Source organism: Lepisosteus oculatus, chromosome 20, assembly GCF_040954835.1.
Source record: "Lepisosteus oculatus isolate fLepOcu1 chromosome 20, fLepOcu1.hap2, whole genome shotgun sequence".
In the NCBI taxonomy this organism is placed as follows: domain Eukaryota; kingdom Metazoa; phylum Chordata; class Actinopteri; order Semionotiformes; family Lepisosteidae; genus Lepisosteus; species Lepisosteus oculatus.
In genome coordinates, this window is record NC_090715.1 from 17386619 (window position 1) to 17410063 (window position 23445).

Genomic DNA, 23445 nt, shown 5'->3' on the forward strand with positions numbered 1-23445 from the left:
CTGTATAAAAAAAAGAACTTGTGAAAGAAAGATTTCCTTTTTAAAAATGAAGTCCATATTGTGCAAACACAGGATCTAGCTAACGAATGATAAAGGCAGGAAAACAAATAATAAAATCATGTTCTGCATGAAGATTGTTTATAGAAAGGAAGACAAATAACATGCTTTACCGAAGAACCCCTAAGAAATGTTTCATATTGTAACTTATAGTGTCTTATGTCACCTCTTAAAAAAACACTAAACTTCTTTCTGCACTACAGTGGTCATTCTGAAGAATGACTCTACTCCTGTCATTCCCCACATTCCAGGCTGGACATTTTGGAAGAGAGGAATTGATTTTGGCTGGGGATGGAATAAAGATTGATTAAATCAGAATGAAACGACCTCAATAGATTTGCCATGCAGTAACCCCCAATGCTTTGCCAAGAACGTACTTGGAGTTATTCTAGCAGAAGAAGCAATGCAATTAAAGTCTTGCTCGATGAATTCCAACTGCTGCACACAGAGGAAGCTGGATATATATTGCAGATATTACAGATATAATCACAGGAGTGTGGCTACTACAATCAGGGCAAAGAGGTGATTGGCACAGTATATTTGTGTTCTATAAAAATGTTCTCCCTGATACCTAATGACTTTAACATCTGAAGCTAAATGCAAAACCTTTAGGTAAATAATATACAGTACTGTACACCTTATTAGTAATTAAGTGTTAAAAATGTTCACTTGTAATTGTTTTTTAGAATGAAGCACTGCAATGCTCAATTGCTCTTTGCTTCTGAGATTTATACTAGACTATCACATGAATTCATTTTTTTATTTTGAATTTGAAAATATTCACATTGCCGTATACACAATCAGTTAAAAATGGATTTAGATATCCACTTCATTATTTATGCAGGTGAGCCTGATCATTGTATTAAAGTGAAGAACTTTGCTTTAACAGTGCATGAAGGGGTTTTGAGACACATCTCTGAGACACATCAGATTCTCTGAGTTTAGGAACGAAGCGGGGGATGAAATCTGCTTTCCCAGATCCACTGGTGCCCTGCGGCTGTGCTCCAGCACTGGGTCAGGAAGCCTTGACACAAGCCAACTGCAGGAGATCCTGGGGTCACTTTAGTCTCTGTATTCCACAAGAAACTGCCGTGCGGCCAGAACATTCCGCAAAGGCAGGATTAGAGATTAAGCGGGAGAAATTAAACAGGCACTGTGCTATGGGTTTAACTTTCTAAGAAAGGTGAAAAAACTATTAATATATAATATTATGGCTTCCATGACTCATACTTTATTTCAGGCTTATATTTTCCCGAATTGGACTGATTGAAGTCATTGAGGTTTTTTTTTCTACTTATTTTATTTCATTTGGAAAAGCTAAGATGCTGACATTTGACCTGAAGTGAAGATTATTTTTCTAAGCCCCTTGCCATTATATAATACCTTGACCCTCAGGGACAGGTGAGTGTCAGTGAGGCTATGAGAGAATAGAGAGAAACACCAACCATGGTTTCAAATGAAAACTTTATCACTTCCAAACAGCAGGGCTTACACTGTAACTGACACAATGCAGATAGATTTTTTTTTCCTTGTTACATTAATACCAGCTAAAATGAAAGGAAAAAGCCGTAAACCATTGGTCAGGGGCAAATAAAAATTGCTCCCTCCTCCATACTATTAACAGAAAAGAGAGTTATCTAGTAATTAAATTCTAAGTCAAATCTACACAAGCTTATCTTTATAGATTAAAATACAGTAGTAAAGTGAAAGGAAATGTTGCACAAACGCACTGCAACAAATTGGTGAAGTAAAATAGGAGCAAGTCTCATACATGTTCTCTTTTGCGATGTGAGATGCATCAGATTCAGAACGTATTAAACACAATATACCACTATAGCAACAAGCAAGTGCAGGTCAATCAATATTTAATTTGAGTATATTTGTCTATATTTATTGTATGTGTGACATACACATACATTATACAGATATTTATGGATGATACAGTATGTTAAGACTAACGCATGAAATAAGCAATGTAAAACAGGTCAAAGTCAGATACTGCATTTAGAAAATAACAATACATTTAAAAAGAAATTAATTTTGTGAGTTTACATCTGTATCCATATAAATAAGTCCAAAAAATATGTGAGCTATTATTTTAAATAGTGGCTACACCCTGCTATTTGAGAAAGAATGCCCCCATACTCTGTAACAGGCATATCAGACTGCAAATGTGTAAGATACACATTCTTTCTTCATAGTGTTGGTATTGAAGCAAATACCTAAAATCTTAATGGAACTAAGCTTGATCTTAGTTATTGTTAGGTCTAATCCAAGTAAGCCTGGAAAGTAAGATGGCATTTTGTCTCTCAATTTTTTATAATTAAAAACATACTGTGTGGTGTGACTGGAGTATCTATTGCACTGAATACGGCTCTAAAAAACAGACCCTCTCAGGAATATCATTGCCTTTTGTGTTTTTGAAGATTGAGGTGTGACATTGTGACTCTGTGGTAACAAAAGTTGTATAATTATGATGTGTTGTTTGTGGAAAATGTCAAACATCTGGCATTTAACAGCTCCGTCAGAGACAATTAAATAATATCATGTTGGGTCTTTGATTCGTGTTCAACCATGACATTAGTATACTGTGAAAACATTGCAGTCTGCCAAAGATCATTTCAACTCTGTTTACATTCATGTGTTTCAAGTTTGGAGTTCTTGCTTCTTTTGGAAACTCAGTCTAATGATTTAGAGCAGTCTCCCATGGGAGATACTAAAGATCATAATGGCATCTAAAAGAAACCGGTACTGGCAGTCGCAGGTTCTTGTGGCATGCTTTGTACTTGCAGTGTGTCCTATGTCATTTTTTTTTAAATAAAAGAAACAGAGGAACCTGATGTGTTGAGGAAAGAGTACATAGGACTTTTAGTCTTTACTAACAGTTTTGTGCTGGTTGTAAATGTTTTTGTACATATTAGACGTGTTTAATAGCTGCCTTATAAGCTATTAATTATTATTTAAGTACTGTAGCTTATAGAAAAAAGAGATTTTCCATTGACTTATTAGGTTAAAATGACTTTTGGTTAAAAGTACCCTTATTATATTTTGAAAAGCTATACAACTTTATTATATTTTTCCTTAGATATATCTTTTTATTAGATGCTAAAAATGTATGCAGAGGTAATATGGAAGATCACCAGCTATTTTCAGATTACCTGTATTCTCTCTAGATGATTTGTATTCTCAATAAATTCCAGATACACAGATCTGGTAGATTCCAGTGGAAAGATGGATCTTGCCCTGCTGTCTCCTTCCAAGAAAGAGTACTGGTCCATACTGGCCTACAACCGTGCCAAACTCTGCAATATCCTGTTTTCGAACGAACTCCACCGCCGGCTGTCTCCTCATGGCATCACCTCCAATGCAGTGCATCCTGGGAACATGATGTATACCTCACTTCACCGCAGCTGGTGGCTGATGACCTTGCTGTTTACTTTTGCTCGCCCCTTTACAAAATCCTTGGTAAGTAAATGGGTGTTTACTCCACTCTTCTAAATAACTGCTGCGATGATACGTTTAACAGCAGTTTTCATTAATTGCTGCTGGCTGTCAAAATTAATCTGGTTTCTTAAAATCTGATCCATAGCTGATGTTGCAAATGGTCTTCAGTCTTTCAGAGTCTTCATATCTACAGTATTTAACTACAATAGAACAGCTAAATGAGATTATTTCCTTTATGCCTTTTTAACCTTATTTGTATGCTTCTAGAGGATGGATTAGTACTATGCATTTATAACCTGAAAGTATGCTTGCATCGTTCATTTATTTCAAAATTAGCTTGGGTTTTTGAGGAGCGAATTGCAGATATTATTTAGTGTTATGTGTCTAACCTACAGTAAATGTATGGAATTGTTTATATAACTGTAGACATGATTGTGTTTAGGTGGAAATAGAATGATAAAGTACTTCTTATTGATAGACTGTGTTTTGAGGAACCTAAAAAAGTTGAGTAGTAGAGTAGTCAATGTACCTATGGGATAAAATAGTACTGTATGTGGTATAACTTTAGATACTAGCATTGTTGCAAAAGTATATTGTGTTTGCTTAAGTGGTGCTATGATTATTTATAACAACAAAGCCTGAAAGACTGCTATGCTTTGTTCAAACACATTGGTGTATAATCTTTATGGTTCAATGTCTTGCCCCATTCTTTATTTGCCCCCTTCTGTATTGATTGCCTGCTTTATTTAGAATCCATGGTTTTTTAAGGCAATTAAAATCAGAAAATGTGTTTTTTTTCATTAAGTCAATAAATCATCATGTGATTGTTTTGGACAGGAACAAGTTTACTTTGTTCTGTGTTACTTTTCATCTGTGTTCAAGTGTTAAGAGGTGTTGTCCTTTGCTTTATGCAAATGCTTTATCCTGGCTCCTAAGTAGAGAGTGTGAAGACATTTATGAGTTTAACAGCCCTCTCTCACATAATACAATTTTACCACTGTAAAATTGAAAACTTTATTAATGCTCTTTATAAAGTGTGCAACATACGTATTGTTTTATTTTAATTTCAAATGTTCAGATCACATCAGTAGTGTCATTGCCCTTTCACCTTTTCCAGGACTTAACAACTTCATTGTTTGTCTTAAAGGGAGGCATTGTGAAGTCTAGAGGCCTGTTTTCATTGGTCAGCGAGTGGGTAAATGTTGATGTTCCATATAAAAAACGCATGGGGCCATATCAGGCTGTGCTGTGTTATCATGCTGCACTAGTACAATCCTTCATTCTGCAAAATATTGTTTTTGGCAGATATAGGAGCATGAAAGGAATATTATTTTGTAGAGTACTGAGGACTAAGCAGATGTCTCAGGGATACCTGTTTTTGCTTTCTTTACCCCTGTCCTTTTTTTTCTGAAAATTGTTGCACTGCTCAATAGGTCAGGTTTTGTAGAAGCCATGAGACTATTCGGTTACTCTTTCCGGATTCTCTGCTTTGCCAGCCACTGTGCTACAGCTTTTCACAGATGTATTTCTCCTTGACTTTTTCCATGGATTTGAATAAAGTACTACTCCTATTTCAGAGACATAAATTATCTGGAGACAAGCTGAATACTGTCCCAATGAACACCTTTATAATCTAGCACATAGCTCTTTAGACGAGCGCCCTCCAGAATGGAATGAAGCTATAGAGTGTCACACTGTGGGATTGATCTGAATGGTTCTTTAGATGTGCAATTATTTGTTATGATTGACAGTTTTGGACTTGCTCTTCACCAACAGCAGAGCAAACTTTGGCATATTGAACCGTGTTGTAGGGTTCTTGGGTATTAATGCAACCAGGCATTTAAACTACTGTGTGTTAGCCAGACCTTTGCATTAGAGGACGTCTAGCTTATACATTATATCTCACACTAAGAATCAACAGTAGTATTTCTCTTAGGAGGAGCCACTGACTTTCATGTGCTTTTGCCTGAAGTGACAAGCATGCAAACAGCTGAGCTATAAAAGTGAAATATTATAATTTATTAGAAGCCATGTACGGCAGCCTTTGCTATCAGGTTTGTATAACAAGCAGGTCCTTTGGGTCATATACACTCTTTAGTGAATGCTCTTGTAAGATTATCCAGTTTTGAGCACTTGCACTGAAGATAAAATAAGAACTGTTAATGTATCTTTATTTTCAATGCAATGCCAATGGAGTGTGAGAAGGGTTTTAAAATAGATGCAATTATAACCACATCTTTCTATTATAACCACATTCTTCATCACGGCAGACAATAACAGTGTATTAGCAGGGCTGCCAATCAAGGTCAGTGCTGGTGACAATTCTATTAATTGTTTGTAATAATGAATCAAAATTAACTTAGATTCATGTCACAAAAAGATAAAAATGTGCAATTGGTTTCTGTATCATTGTTATTGAACCTCTCCAGGGCCTCTTTAAAAGTTATATATTTTTTCCTACTTGCCTCTCAGCTCAGTTTTAGCAAAACACTGTGCTTTAGATTGCACTAAAGCAAAACAAACCTCATTGTTTCATGTGACTGATAACGTATCATGAGTGAAAGTTAAGTTTTTCTTCATACAGTTAGTAAATCCAGGAGGTGACTGCAGTGTAATCTGAATGGACAGCCAGAGTTCTATAATGGTGCAGGCTGGTGGGAGCAATGTGTACCTGCGTCTGTACTGTGCAGGTGTTTGTTTCTGGTTTTTCTTTGTGGTCCTGAGGGTTGTGTATAATTTGTCAGTCTGTTGCAGGAGAGTTTTTGCTATGAAATGAGATAAATGTTTTGATAATATAAAACTGAAAGAGGTAATATTTTAACATTAAAATCTCAGTGGTGTGTAAATGCAAATTTCAAATATCATGATGTTTCAGTGGTGTAATGTACATCTGGCCCTGAGGCTAAAGGAGACAAATACTCTTATTCTGGGTATACACTTCACAGAAAATAGATACTGTATATTGCAAGGAGACCCTAATTGAGTTAATGGGAGGCAGGTCTCAAATAATTTTATAGCAATTCCACTTTAAAGTTTACAGCTGCAGACATGCAGACTTGCAGGCTTGTGTTTCCTATGGAGAAAGACAAAGCAAATAAAATTAATGATGGACTAAGATCTTAACAAAACCTGTCAAAAAATATTTAACTTTTCTCTTTGCGCATCAAGTGGGAATCCCATTGTCTTTAATTTTACTGTCTGTCTAAACTGCAACAGTTTAATAAGGCACAGAGACAAAGGTTTCGCTTGTACTGTATGTCACAGATTCTTCTTTTCATGAAAGATGGAACTTCCAGACTGCAGTATAAAAAATCAATGACAGCAGTTTTATTATGCTAATGAATGCACATAGGTGCATTTCCATTTTTGTAGAGTATTTTGGTTTTGATTATTGCTTTTGAAATAAAAACTGTAAATTTATCAAAACTGTACATTTATGATCGGGAGACTTCGTTTTCTTGGTCAGTGCCTGATTTGATAGGCCATCGGATTATTCAAAAAAACAAGAACAAAACCTCTCTATGTCTCCTTTAGACTCTTACTGTCATCAATTTCAAGGTGTTTTTCAATGTCTGCCACCTTCATTCTTTCTGTGAATTTCTGCTCGGGGCGTCTCGATTTATTTAAACACCCTCTATTTCTGTAAAAACACTGCAGTACTTTAAACAGCCCAGCAACCAGCTCCACATCTTAACCCACCTTTAGTCATCTCTACCAATGCAGCTCACCGTTTTCTAAAGGAGGCCAAATTCATCCTGCAGAGCATGTAGTGTTTGTTCAGCTGGGGAGCTTATTTATTTGAGGTTTCAAGAAAAATCTCTTCAGATTTTCGAAAAAAGTAACTGGGTAAACATAAGAGCTGTTCAAGTAATAGGAAACTAGAGGGTCCGGACTTCTTGAAAAGTGTGGCCACAAGAGCTCTGAGGAGTCCAAAGAAAACAGTGTATCAAAACCCTGGAACTAGCACATATCTCTCCCCACTATTTCCAATGTTAAATTACAGCACAGCTCTTTTTTTCTCAGCTATAGAGTGCAGTGTGAGAAAATGAGCATAATCATGACCTCTCATTAATGCATGGGTATTTTTCTACTGTGATCTTTTTGTTCAGAAAACATCTATGTGTTGGTTTGAATATTCAAAGAAAGGTACCTGCAGCACAGCACAGGATGCTTAACTGACTGAATACAATACCTGTAAATCTTGACAGAGTTTTTGAATTAGCACTGACTGGGCTGAGGCTTTGCCAGACCCAATCCACACCTGCAAGCAATCCTAGATGAAAATTGTGCAGAAATGGTATTCAAACGATAGGCAAACAATCTTTTCTTTATAACACACCTAATGTCAGTCTTCTGAAGTGAGCTAGAATGAACGTTACTGTAAATCTTGACAATGTTATTTTACGTGTTTGAACTCATGGTGCCTATAATCACTTTCCTCAGCAGGGCTGGAAAGTATAGGGAATGTGCACGAGTTCTGCTTCAGCAGTCCACTCTTCAGTCTATACATGCATCTGTGCTGCTGCCCAGGTGTTCCCCATGCAAGTGTACAGTTTCCAACCAGTATCGGATCATTCATCATGCATTCTGTACTGCTGTACTTGAGATATAAAACACATACACAGACTTAATTTAAAATTAATTAACACTTGTGTGTTGCACGGAATATAAAATGGCATTGCTATTAAAATGATCTGATGCTGCCTGGATCACAAGGTTGAACTGACAAGAGCTGCTTTAGGGAGTTCTGCCATGGATTGTCTTGAGGTTCAATGTGGCAAATGTGTGTCATGGAGAAGCACTACAGTAATAATGTGGTGTAATTCTGCCATTCTGTTTGAGTGCCATAAGCTTGGCTCTTGGCTCGTTCGTGACCTGTCTGACTGATGACAGCAAAAGTACAGGGGAATTGTGGAAGGTCTTTTCAGATTAAGAGGAGCCAAAAACCATGAAGTAGCACCATTAGATCAGTGGAAGAGAAACCTCAAACCAACTTCCATCTGAGCTTAGTACAGTAAGTGAGGTCAGAGAGCGGAGGAAAGGACTCACACAGCAGAATCATACCGTCCAAAACCACAGGTTAAAACTTCCCTAGAAACCATTTGAATTTAAGGTCAAAGCTTGCCTAACAAACATACATCTCTTTTGTTATGTAAGTACTGTACTTACCTTTTTCTGAATCACTGTTTGCTGTAATAGTAAGCCAGGCACTTTCAGAAATTACACTGACACTGTACACTGAATGTTTGCCATGGAGTGGTGCTCGTTTTATGTGTTCTTATTTTCATATACTACTAATAAAAACCCTTTGTTTAGCTTTCCATTTTTTTCAAATTGACATCTGCTTGTTAATGACAGATTGGTGAAACTCTGTATTATTAAGGCCATGCAATTTAGTAAAATTGTTTTACTAAATAATGTAGTTAATTCAAAATGTAATTAATTCTAATATAAAGAACTTCTAGTTTAGAAAATTAAATGTATTTATCTACAGTTTGTATTATTTTAGTTCAGTTTTGGACTGAAAAGGCTGAGTAGTATAATATTTGCTTCTTGCTTTGTGGAGATCATTATCTTGCAGAGTTTCTTTTCTGTTATATTTAACATGTGGCTGCACATTTAATTGAACAAAAAATAAATATTTAGGCTTTTTAATTACTTTTTCAGAGGAGGAGCAGGTATTAGTAGATGATAACCACTAATAACTGTGGTTCTAATTAACATAACTGCTTTTACATCTTCTGTGTTATCTTGATCATTTCTCATGAATATTTGTTTTCCTCTGTCAAAGTGCTTTTTCATATTCATTGACTGTTGCCAACATATCAAGCTATAAAAAAAATAATGAGGTTTGAGTAAATAAATACAATACTTGGTTTCCAGATAATTATAGTATATACAGAATATATAAAAAAGTTGATTTGTTAATTTTTGCGGTCTAATTTGCTGAATCTGCTGCTCGTTTTCTCAATAAAGACCCCACATGGAGTCTGAATAGTGGCTCCTATTTAAAAACTGAGAGATGATAAAGCACTAAAAGAGCACACCCCTTCATAAAATCCTGTCCTGGAATTGCTCCTGACATTAAGGTGCTTAATAAAACAGTAATATTATTTCATTTATTGGTTGCAGTGGTGTGAAGATGTTATCATTTTAATTGCTTGTACACACTACTAGGATCCATGGAGATTACATTAGGCTGCAAGCATAAGCATAATGTTGACAGGAGAGGGCCAAAAACAATATTAAACCAGTGCATAAACCATCAAGCTCCTTTTTTCTTTAAATTAATTTATTTTTTGTTTTACATATTGAAGTGATTTATTGTATGCCTTTAAAACCTTTTCTTAATATACAGTATAGGGAGTTGGAAAATGAACTTCCTCATAGCCTTTGCAGATATATTGTTCTGTATTAATGATGTCTTATCTGCTGGCATGTTTAATTTTTAAAATCACTTTAATATGTGCTTATGGCTTTTTAATATTGGTGTTTGGTGTATAGTTTTGTAAATGCAATTGGATTGACATCAAATGATGTCACAAGTTTTATTTCAAAATTAAATATTTTAGTTTTTTATAAAGGAATTATTTTTTACAGGACAAACTTTCAAATAAAATTACATTATTGACCTTTTCTGAGAAGTCAAGGGATAAACCGATGGATAATATGGTCACTACATAGTATAATACCATTTCAGGTTTTATACTTTAATCCACTTGAAAGTCAATAAAGATTTTTTTGCCAAGGTGTCTCAAAAATCAATTTTAAAATTTGCCTCATTTGGAACCCTCATTTTTTTCTATCACTGATGGTTTTCCTCCATTTACTAGTACAGATATAACCGTGTTATAATACTATAATATAGTTATAATAATAAAACCAATTTCATTCTGCCATGTAGGAAAACCAAGGTCTGCTTGTGAATGTCTTTGTTGGAGTAGAAAAACTTGCGAAGCCTGAGATTGTTACTGGAATATTGTTCAAGAAGTCTAATGCATTATAATTTTACCTTCCATATCATAACATACAGTACTGTATGTAGGCCAGTATCCATTCCCCAACCACCTTTTGTCTTTTCCGGTGAGCATTGAAAGACAAGGGGGTTTGTTATGTCTATGATAGCATTGTTTTCTTCTTAATTTTTCTTTTTCTTTGTAGTTTTCATTGATTGGTGCAACATACACTTTGAATATGGTGTACTCTAGTGTCAGGATCGAAATCCCTCTACCATATAACTTTAGAGTCCCACGATGTCGATTTTATTTCTGTCCATCTCTCTTATCATTTCTAAAAGCTTTTTTATGGTGATGGAACCGTAAGATCCACCTCCTTTTTGATCTGGGTAAGGGACCAACACAGGTGGAGTTTAGTTACTCTAAATTGTCCCTTTTTGAGGGAACTTGGAGGAAATGTAATATCTGAAGGGCAGAGGTTGTGCTCCCATTGCAACCAGGTTGGGCTCCCAGTTATGGGACTGCAGGAGCCCAATAGATGGTGTAAACTTTCAGAGAGAGGACATTTCTAGTGTTTTCACCTGGGAAATGATTGGGTCCACATGAGAAGAAAGGAAAGGAATTACACTTTCTCTTTAATGTTTTTCCACCTAAAAGAGAACATGTAATGATTTTTTAAAATGTATTTCCGGCTGTATGTCTGTATTTAATTAGTATTTAATTCAAGTGGCATTCCCTAGCCATAGTGACTAATACGAAGCTGTGCACCCCACCTACTTAACTACCAATACCACATGGCCCCACATGGTGTCACAATATTTCTGTGTGTTTTTTTGTTGGGCATATGCAGCTGCAATCATACCCCATTATCTGTTGGGGTAACAGTGCCTTATAATAATACAACAGCACAGCAAGAAATAGAAATAAAAAGTAAAGTAGCCTTAAGCATGGGTTTTAATTTTGTATTACCTTGAACCTTTTATTCATCATCTGTTGTAGTGGTGTACAGGCTATTTTTTATTTTCATATTTTCTTAATTTTTGGAGGTTTAAATGTTTGTATTTTGTGCGTTACGATGAGCGGGAGGTAGAAGCTTGATCACTGACTCCTGTCCTGTTATCTGAAAGCATCATTTGATCAGCGGGTGTTTTGGTGAAGATATTGTGCACTCTGGAGATTTTTACCTCGTGATCTTATAAATGTATTTGAATAAATTCTTCATTATTTTTGTTCCTGTTCTGTTCAGTTGTTTTCCTTAAAATAATTTTCGTAGTCAGCCAGCCCGCGAATGCCTCACTAGTTTGTTTTACTCGTTTGCACTAACTTCTTTTAAGGTTTGCTTTTCCTTTCAGCCAAGGGACTGTTTTGGCTTCAAAGCACACTTCCTCACTTTGCAAAGTATAGAAGATATTGCCTTAAGATAAAGGGAACTCGTTTCCCTCTGAAATACAATGCAATAATTACAAGCCTGGTTTGAATTACTATACAGTATATAACACTGTATACAAATGAGATCTGGCTTCCAAAGAATCAAACTTACAGGTACAAATGAAATAGCTTTTTTATCCTTTGTTTAACCGGAAGTGTCAGCTGAGAGTGAATTCTCATTTACAGTGATGACCTTGAGAGAATAAGAGATGCAAACAAGAGGAAGACATTCAGCTCATTTGGTAGTTTAGCAGCTAAGTGAAACTAAAATGTCCTCCTGCCATCCCTCAGACACAACTTGTGTATATAACCATTTTCTACTGTCTGTTTAAAATTAATTTATTTTAAACCCTTTTAGTTTACATTTTTGATCCTGTGTAATCGTGTCACTGCTGAGTGTAAAATATCCTCCTTTATGACCCTGTCTGTACCCTACTGTATGTGGTATGAGATCTCTTGTTCTAGACTCAAGAGGTTTAGCTCCCATATCATACTGAATGATAAGTGCCTGAGACCAGGAACCATTCTTGTTTTTTTTAACATCTTATGGGTTCGGTATGGTGACCAAATCTTTAAAATTATCTAAATAAGGTCTTTCTATTGCTTGCGAAGTTTAATCATGAATTTTGTGGATTTAAATTCTGTTTATATCTACCCACACATTCTGATTTATTTTATTTATTCACTGCTATCACTTGTGAGTGTCCATTTATGTAGAAAGCCATTTCCTGGAGTACTCTGAGAGAAGCTGCCTTGCTCAAGGGTGCATCAGCAGCATCCCACCCACAATTGAACACGACTCTCTGGTTCAGAGACCAGAGCCCTTACTACTGTTACTTCAACACTGACTGCTACAGGCGTTGCTTGTACCTCATAGCTGACAACTGAAGGAGCTTTTAAGGGTCTGTTGTTATTGTATCTGTTGTTGTAACACAAGCCTGTCTTATATTAAATGAACTTTGAGATGCTGATACTGTCGTTTTGAATATGTTCTTTCTCCAGTGCTCAGCTTGGCCAGAGACTTCATGCTGTCTGTGTAGAGGTTAATTTAAATCACCTCTGACAGAAACTTGTAAAAGCCCTCTGAGATGAAGGGCTTCACAGCTTGAGAGCTCTCTCTGTTCCAGACTCTTGCAATAGCTAGCACGGCTTTGGCATTTGTCTGAAGTGATAGCAAGGGTAATACACAGGCAATACTCAACATAGACTTGCCAAGGGTTTATAAAAGAGCATTCCAGATTTATTTATCATATTCAGTTATGTTTTTTTCAGCATTGTAAGTACAAAATGAATATATTCCGAAATTAAGGGTTTACATTTGTCATAAAATGGTGAATTTTTTCTAATACTCTAAATATCCAGTTTGCTGGTACCTGCTGAATTTCAGTCCAGTTTGAGTCCGGTGCTGGCAGATTTACAAAGAGCTGAAAATGTAAGAGGTGGAAGGTGGGCGGCTTTAAAAAGGGGAAAAAGGTAAAGAACCTCACCATTTCCTCATTAATTATTGCTTGTGATTATAGTACATTTAAAAATCAACAGTGCTTTAAAATAGGAGACACCTGTAAGCCATGTGTTATGAATGAATGATGTACTGTACTAACACTTAACAAATGCTGGTCAACCTCTGTGTAAAGACTTGCTATGTACTGTATGTATTACCCTTTGTCAGTAATAAATAATATATACCCTTCATGTTTCACTAATAAGGCTTGTTTTAGACATTTTCTAGCACTCAGCGAGCTGTGTTGTAGTCATAAAATACTAATACCAGATAATTTAAATGCTTTTGTATGGAGTTTTGTTGTATTCTATGAATGCATTTTCACTACAGAATTTTGATATTTGTTTACATACTTTTATTTTACATTAAAACCATAGAATGGATTAAAGACAGTACAAAGTTCCTTAAAGGAAATGTGTTACCTTGATGTCTTAATAGTAACAGTTGTAAAATTCATACTGTACTTTTGATCTGAATAATGATTCAGTGCTTTGCTCTCATTGTAGTTACCCTGTCCATATATAAATATTTGTAAGCTTAAAATTGTGCACAGTAAAAAAGTCCAAAATTTTGTGACCCTTGCAACAATTTAATCTCCTTTTGTCTGTGCTGTCACGTAGCTGGATTAACATGTTAGGTCTGACATTTGGCGACTGCGCGGCAAAGCATTCTCGCCCTGAGACACTGAAATGGAGAGGAAAGGGGGAAAACCTTCCAGAGCCGCTCTGCTCCTGTCAGCCTGGGTCCCCCTGGAATTCCTTTCAGGGGTGGGGGGTGCGGCAGAGCATTTTCAGCATTTTGCTGCAATTATTTTCCTCCGGTTTTGAGCCTCAGGCAGTCAGCTACCTTTTTACATATGCACATTATGAACTTTTGACCAAGGCCCAGTAGTCGTATATTAGCCGGCACTTTCTTTAAAAGAGAGACTTTAACAAGTTCCTCTGAGCATTGCCACTCGACTTGCTGGCGAGGTAATATAAGCACGTGACTTGCTGAGAGGCTATTCAGAGCCTAGCTGTTAGGGCCTAATGTCTTCTTTCTTTGTCTTCCTTCCCCACTCCCTCACTGTACCCAACCAGCCTCTTCTACAAGCCTGGAAACTGAAGCACATCTCTTAGTACATGATTGATCTTTTTCACACCAGCTAACGAGGGCTCTGTTTCTATTAGTGCCCTACAAGATGAAGCAACTGCGATTTAATGAAGTGTCTGGTGAGTCTGCCACAGATTTATCCCAGTGCTTCTTAATTTCCCCTCCGATTTGTGCTTGCCGAAGAGGCTTCATGTGGGCTGCCATTAAGCAAGTATTTTCTCAGTAAACGGTTGTAAGGTCAGGTGTTGTTATCTGAAGGAACAAGGCACCATCGCCACTCCTCAATGTCTGCAGATGACAGCCTCTCTGCTGTGCACTCACTGAAGCAGAAAGCTGAAGACCAGAGGTCCGGAACCCAGTCCCCTTCAGCTGCCTCAGGAGCAAATGAGCTGCCAAGCTGGGCTAATAGAGTCATAATTGGTGATTAGGACCTGGAAAGGTGTGAGAACATCTTAATACAAACTGGCATTACATTAAAGCTACAGACTGAAAAAGTTACTGAAATAGAAAACTCTCAAGTTACACTTTATTTATTCCTTTTCGGATACACTAAAGGTTTAATCTGTACTCTTCCATACTCTGCTGTATTCTAGTTAGAGACACTTGAGTTAATGGTGACTGTGACTGCCACCAGATCTACTTCTCATCTGTAGTTTGTCTCTAGGCCTAGTTGTGACAGACTGTGTGATTTTAGCACTAGAATGAAACTAATCAGCTCTGAACAGATTAAGGCAAAGCAAGGAAGATACAGTACCTAAGAGCATTATTGTGAGCATAAATGCTAGTGTTATCAGGGATTAAACCACCACTACAGTTTATGCCTCCTGTTTAACGCTATAGAACACCTGTTGTGTTCAGAGCATTTCGACATCTGTCTTAATTTGCAGAATTAATTTTTCATTCATTCATTCATTTGTAATAAGATAATTACAAAGTGTATGCTTTGTAATTATCTTATATTTTTCTCAGTATAGTGAATATCAAACAACAGGGACATAAGGTAATGAAAACCACTTAAAAGGCTTTGTGTAATTCTGCAGCTGTGCAGATGTGTAAAAGACGTACAAAGACATGTAAATGTACTGTAAATGTTTCTTAGCATTTGACTTAGAATGTTTTAATATTATATTTATATTAAACATGATATATGTAATATTAAACAAAGTGCAGAAACCTTATATATTAATATATTTAATATGAATATTATACAGTATATTAGGTGTTTGATATTAATATTAAACATAATGTAATATTATATTAATATTAAAGAAAATGCAGCTCTCATATATAGAGCAGAATATGAGTTGAAACAGTCAATTACTTCTGAATGGAGTTTTAAATTCACTTAAGATGTTGTTAATGGCTGCTCTGTATTGCATTAACTCTGTTGGGAATGCAAGAAAGATTCCAGTCTCTTTCCCAGTTCTAATCCTGTACATTAGGGACATGTGCCACACTATTTATAGAAGTCTGAGGATGTGAATAGAACTCAAAGGTTCAGTTTACAGCCAGGCTGTAATCTTAGCATTTTTACAAAAATACTGTACATTTATTATGACACAAAAGCAGTAGCAGTAGAATACACGGATCTAATTTTTTTCACAGTAGTCTGTCTCCATTAAAAATTATTCAAGGAGCAGAGATATCCTCCAACTGCACTTAGTGTTAATAATTATAGTTTTGCTAAGTCATTCCTCTTGTGTTCACTGGATATGCCACCTACTGCACCTTTTGTTTAAAATTTCAGCATGCCTGCTTTGGTACTTTTATTAAGATCTCCTGGAAGTTTAAACTTTGTAAAAATAAAGTGATGTGTTTTTCCAGTAAAGTATTTGATTATCTTAAAATATCTGCATCCTGATGCCTTTAAACCAGGCAAACACTTCAAAAGGGTCAAATAATTCAAATATTGTATATGGCCATACAGTATCTTGTAAAGTAGGTGATATGATCTGTTTTGCAGTGAAATCTTACCAGACTGCTAAAAGATCTTGAGAAAAACACTATTGTTTAATATTAAAAAAAAACTTTGAAAAGGTTTTTAATAGATGTATCCTGAATTTGTGTTGCAGTTTCACTGAGTTTGCAGTTACAGAAGAAACATGGCTAATGTTTCTGACCCAGTTTGATAGACTATCAAAACATTGAGAGTGTTTCTGCCAACACAGCACCTCATTGCCACCCTATAAAGGATTCCAGTTTGTCTGTTGTGTGTCAGTTTAAGCTTTGGAGTAACTTCAGTAACTTTAATCCTTTAATCTTGTTGAATAGAAAATTGATGCGATACCATTCTGAAGCTTTTTGCAGTACTACATATTAAAAGCCTGGCAAAAGAATTTGTGACCTAAAAGCCAACAATCCCATTTACTTGTATTGACATGTGTGTCTCAATGCAATCCTATTACAGGGATTATTGTCTATGGAGATACCATTTCATTAAAAAACACACACATACAATAGAACCCCCAAAAAAGCCCAAACCTTTTAGCTTGTGGCTCATTGCGCAGGGAAACTCTGTAAATGGCTTATTGTGGATCAGTTGATGTGGTTGAGAGCACATCCAAATCAATACAGAGCCAATCAGACTCTGGCAGATGGCTCTCAACCCTGTCTTGCATGATGTGGATGGCTTTTGGTAGTGCTGCTGTGCTTTTCTTCTGTAGGAGTGCATCTTCTAAAACCAAAGCTACAACTGTATTAATTTAATTGCAGAACTTATGCTATTCACCCTTATATTATAGTTTAACCAAAGATGGAATAGATGCTTTTTTTCCTCTGAAATACATTTTGTGAAAGAGTTTTATTACTATTCAGACTGTCTGTGTCACAATTGCCTAAAAAGAATTTGTGCAGCACTTGGTGAACTTCTGGAAGGCTCTAGTCAGAGCAGTTGCATGAATTAACCACACATGCGTTTCTCTTTTCCAACTTTAATTCCAGTGCTAATTAACTTAATTATTTAGCATCAATTTGGTAATTTTGTAATTTATGTTGAAAAATTAATGTGGTTTTAATTAATGAGCAGATGTAAAATTAGTCTTGAAACAACTCTCTGTGCATTGATTTTAAAAATTAAATAATGGTGTTTCTAGGTACGGCAATTGCTGAAACAAATAGAATTTTTAAGGATAGACAGCCTCAGGTTAAAAGGCCTCAGCAGCATTGATGTCAATACAGAGAGATGATGTACAGAACTGACTATAATTTCTTAGATTTATTGGCTGTTGATTTAAAATCTTTATTGTGCCTGGATAGGGCTGCCTCAAAGAAACCCTAGAGGAAGATTTTGAATCTCTATTGTAATGTAAACGTTGTGTAAAGGTGTTGGCAGCTTGTGTCCTTCTGTGACATTCTACACAGTTAATGTGTAATCGTTATTTTAAAAATTAGAGTCGCCAATTACTGTATTTCTCACATGCTTTCCCAGTTTGGAGTAATCATGGTTTTCTCCATCATGCACTCAGCTGTGAACCATCTGAATACCGTACATACGAGAGAGAAAGACAACATGTTAGCAGACTCCCCCCACTTTCCTTACCTCCATGCAATTTGGCTTTCAACACAGCATTGGATGCACAGCCCTGTATTGAAAGTTGAGCTTCTATTGCCGAAGTGACATGCCCTTCACTGACACAACCAGCCAACTGGAAAGCTTAATCACTTTTCCTGTATCTATTTTATGCTATTTTGTGCCTATTTTATGGCTAAATTTATAAAATAGGGTAAAACTCTCCTTATAATAGTATCTGACTTAATCAGGTATAACAACAAATTATCAGACAGATTGATATTTGTATGTGTATTTGGGTTTTGAGATATCATTTGCACACAGGTTGAGCTCAAAATCTTTCCAGACCTTCTGAATACAGTACATGCACTGATAAGAAGGGGTTCAATTGTCTGAAGGTGGAGATACCTTGTGAAGCAAAAAATAATGTTTGGAATGTAACTTTTGTGCCCTGCCTTCATCCATGATTCTGATATATTGACACTGTGTTTAGTTGCTTTCGAAGTAAATTTGCATATTATGAGATATTGTAAATGTTGAAATAATTCCATAATTCAGTATGTGTAACTGATAAAAAATGAAAAGTTTCATAGTTTACAAAGCATATAGTGTTGTTAATTCTTAAGTGAAATTATCAGACTTGAGGAGGATAACTTGATTCAGTATTTACATTTTTGTATTTCTTTTTTCCACCCAAAATAGTTCACTGTAAATGTACCATTAGCCTATTATCTAATCCGTGGATATGCCATGGATATTATAGCCTCATTTGCAGATTTTTATTCTGCAAATAAATACAAAAAAGCATAAAATAAGATCTTGGTATTGAACCTACTCTTGTTATTAAAATCTGTCTCATTATTAAATTAACCATCAGAGAACTGTATCTAAAAGAGCCATACCAGAATCAGCGTTCTGCATTGTCAGTTCTAACTCTTGTAAACCATTGTAAGTCTACCTTATAAGGCTGTGTTCTTTACGAAAAATAAATACATTTATAAATGTAAATGAGAATTTGTTCTCAGTTGACTTGCCAGGTCAATGTAAGGAATATAAAAAATATAATAACAATCATACTGAAATATTTAAATATATATTTAAAGGTTATTGCAGATTTGAGATAGATTTGTTGGAAACATAATTGTAAGAATACTCATCCCCAAAAGGATTGAATCCATATAGACAATCAATGCAATATAATATGTATTCAGACACAAATTTTAATAATGTTCACTTTCACTGTCATAGTGGACTTGCTGAGCTTAGTGCCAGAACAAAATGCATTCAATATTATGAGCTGCAAGAGTCACATGTTTTTGTACTATTCTTTCTGTAATGACCTCAGCAACTTATTCTAAGCATTATTGTGTTGTTTAACAAATTCTGTTTTAAATATCCTTGCTGCTTCATCTGCCACTTTATCTGTTGTTGTGTATTCACAATTATAATGCTACTTTTTGAAAACCATATACAGTATTTGTAAAATTGCGAGAAAATTAACCTGAGGTAAGTACAAATACAGTGTTTGCAAAAAGAATTATTGGTGAAATATGTGGGCATCAGTGGGCACTACAGATGAGTTAACTTCTCGAAAAGCATAAAACAGTCAGTGCTTTCTTGCTTTTTTAAATATTTAATTGTACTTGTTGATTTAATCGTTCAAAATTTTATTTCACATTTCTGTATTATTTCATCACAAGCATAAGCATTCTGGCACTGCAGCAATTATTTTGATGAAATATACAGTATTTATCACAATGCAGTGTAACACCTTTGGTTGTTACTGTTAGACGCAGAAATCCCCAAGCCTGACTGGCATCCTCAGTATTGACAAGTGACAGTACAGTAGCAATGTCACTGGCTTGTCCTTTCTAGTAAACCACTTTCACAGGGATATTGTATCGGATTCTATGACAAAGAATCCACATGCCTTACCTTGCTTTGGCAGACAGGTAAACAAAATTGGTTTTCTTCTCCTCACCCAAAAGCATTTATCTTTCACCAGCAAATGCCTTACCTTCTCTCCCCTTGAAGGAAACACTGTTAACAGTTGTTGCCTCACATAGGAACCTCAGTGTAATTCCGTAAAGAAATCACAGCTAACAGGCAAGCTTTGGTCACTCTCAGGCCAAGGCTTACATTGTGTTTAATACTGTACAGCATATAGCCTATAAATATTATTAGTGGGGTATAAAGAGAAGCAAAGTGTTGACACATGAGCTAAGAACATTTTAAGAGAGTTTGTGGTTGAAGGAGTGCTGATCCTGAGATGCAAGCATGTGATGCTATCTTGAAGCCTTTCAAGTAAACCCAGGAAGCTGAGCAGCCCCACCCCAGAGTCTGCACTTGCTCCATCTGCTCTGAACCAAAACGTCATTCCTGCCTATCAGGTATTCTGAATTAAAGTACTCACCCTCCTGTAAGACTTCTTCCAACCCTTTCAAATATCAAACTCATCCCACACTGTTGTAAAAACCGTAGGGAATCCATTAGGAGATCAAACCTAAGGAACTCTGTTTCCTAGACAGCTGGACATTAATGAAAATGGTGCTTAATGGTAAGCAGCACTTAGAGACTCCTTAAACTGGAGCCAAGATGCAGCTATCCTTATACATCAGGAAAGGCCTTCTTTGCCTAATGAAGATGTTCCTTTTTTCAGTAAAGCTAAAAAGAACATTAAAGACTTTCAAGTCAGTAAATTCTTCAGAACCTTTTGAAGTCAATAAACAGTATAAAAGAACAATGAGGAAAAAGGAACTTTTGATTACTACAGAGACAATATTAGATTAATTTGTACTCCACCCCTTTTACATTTTACTTTTGGTATTCTATCCCTTTTGTACTCAGTCTGGTTGCCTTTTGCTTAATGGAAAAGCTTCATTAATATGATAGCTAATAAAGATTCCCAAAAATCAAGAGGTAAAGCCAGGTTCTGTTGAAGAAACAGACTTTGATATTTACACTTACTGTATGTTATGTACTGTCAGTGTCAATGACCGAGAAGATCAAAACCTTTAACGTAGTAATATTAAATTCCAGGAAATGTAAAATAAATCACAACTAATGCTTATTGAAATTCAGTATTATTTGTATTGGCTCAGATTTACAAAATAATGTGGGCCATTTTTTAATAACAAGTATGATTTTACTATAAACCAATTTACAAGTTATTGGAAAAGATAATCTCTTCCTAGGTTTTTCAGTTGACTTTCTTTAACTTTCTAAGCTTTGGAAGAAATGCTGTCGATACATCTTAAAACTAACCACATCACTTCTCTTCACTGAAATTCCATTTATAGGATATGTAGCACCAGTAGACAAGGCTGTTCATTATTAATCACTTTCATACTCTTTATGTTTAGCTATTTAAATGATGGTTTCATGAAGATAAATTAAGCTCTGTTTATCAGATATGCAGTATTGGAGAATGTTCTGTGCTCATTAAAAAAGGCTTTAGTTCCCATTTAATGCACCTGTGGGTTTGATACGGTGATAAGCACATCCATACACTCACAAAAACCCACATTCATAGTGAATCCCGTATAAATGAACTCAGCATGGGAGAAATCATTTTGTGGAACTGTTACCCCTTGAATAGATTGTTCCATAGAAATCACTTCTCTCTCTCATACAGAGCAGCCACAGTTTTAAGTTTCCAGTGAAATAAGATGAAAGAATTGCCTTGAAGCCTATGACTTTTTCTTGCAAAACTCTACCAATAGAAATCTTTCTAATATGTGCAGTTGAACTTACAAAAAAGCTGAAAAGAAAATAAGTCCTTTGATAAACATTTAGTTATTCAGAATATTTCAGCCTTGGAAAAAAAAAAATAATATTCAGTCTTGACCAAAGATTAACAAAGTCATTTTGTTGTGTCAGTATCTTTGGTTTTTGTTAAAGGTATTTATTTTTTCTCCTTTGGTATTATATTATCAAAAATACTGTTGTCATAAAAAGTACTAAGTATTTTCTTAATGGCTTTTAAAAGAATTGAGACAGGTGTTTGACTGCAGCATATCAACATCATACATTATTGTTGTGTTTGTGGATTAATCTTTAAAAGTTAATATTTAAAAAATCATGATTTGTAAAGCAATTGAGGTTTTCCAGTAGTTGATGCAAAATCAGTTTATTAGCTTGTTTCTGAGATGATCTTGCTTTATTAATTAGATTGCTCCATAATCTTTTCTTGTGCAGTATCGTGGTTCCTAGGAGGTGGTCTGAGATTCCCAGAATGATTTATGTTCTTGCTTTTGAATTAACCCATGGAATAAATAAACGAGCATGTTGGTCAAACTTTTTAAAACAATCCACAGGTGTCCTCATATAGGATAGATGATTGTGTAATTAACCCTATATCCTCTGAATGTGCAGTCTACTTCTAGGAAATACAAACCCTTGCCTCTGTTCTTTACTTTGTATTTGCAGGGGAAATATTAGTGATTTCTGAAAGTGCAGAGCTTCTGGTGGTAGAAAAGGCTGCTGATATGTTGAGAGCACAGCTCTGAGCTGGGCACCAGGAAGTGTTTTTTTTTTTTGCATGACAACCCCACCTCCAGCTTCACCCCCTCCACTCCCATTCTCTGCCAATACTTCTTTCCTTTGACTGCAGCTGAACAGAAGCCATCAAACTTTTGAATCAAAACAGAGCGCACTTTACGAGCTCTAAGTGTTGTGACACCAAGGCTGATGGACTATTTTTCAAATTGATTTCAAAAATGTATATAAGGGGGCGATCTTCTACTCCAGATTACCTATTGATTTTTAATATGAAAAGCTCATTATATAAGCAGTAACTGCAACACAAAAAGCTAGCGAACCTTTGCATAAATCCTTTAATTGAATTTCCAGAGCCTGTGGTTCTACATTTTTTAATTAAATCCATTTCTTTTTTTTAAGTGTTGGTGTTTAATTTGCATGCTGTGAAGTGGGTCCTGTCCTAGATAAAGTGCCATTGATCCTTATTAAACCTCACCTCTGGGCTTGCTGAAAACTAACTGGGAAAATTAAATGTGTTCATGGTGCATACACTTATTGCCCGCATGATAGGATTAAGAAGAGAGAGAGAAAAGGAGGGAGAGGGGCTAGAGAAAGAAAAATAATAAAATTAATTTGCAAAATGATTTCAGTTCAGCTATATTGGGAAGAGCATTTTGCATAAAATAATTGTTGGTAAAAAAACATCTTCTGTGTGCATACAAAAATATTTTTGGGTACTTTCTGTTTTTTACATTTCTTTCCTCTGTAAGGACACATGCATAAGTAGTTCATGAGCTCCATCTTCATTTCATTATCCAAATAATTCAACTTTTCACTTGGTGCCTCTGTAAAGTTCAGCTTTACAACATCCTCAATGAGCAGTGTCATATGTGAAGCATTAGAGTATCACATTGTTCTTTATCCCTTTTTTGCATTTTTAAGAACAAAATACTTGAATATTAGTTCTAAAGGAAAATATC

The 23445-nt window shown here is 35.6% G+C and overlaps 1 protein-coding gene across 4 annotated transcripts in view; it reads left to right on the forward strand.

Annotated features, from left to right (window-relative positions):
- wwox (WW domain containing oxidoreductase) overlaps nt 1-23445 on the forward strand; it is a 376030-nt gene that overhangs the window by 114193 nt on the left and 238392 nt on the right. For all 4 annotated transcript variants that reach the window (XM_069181372.1, XM_069181373.1, XM_006641135.3 and 1 more), the window contains exon 8: nt 3258-3522. In XM_069181372.1, coding sequence (XP_069037473.1) covers nt 3258-3522 — 265 coding nt within the window. The remainder of the gene's footprint in view (nt 1-3257; nt 3523-23445) is intronic.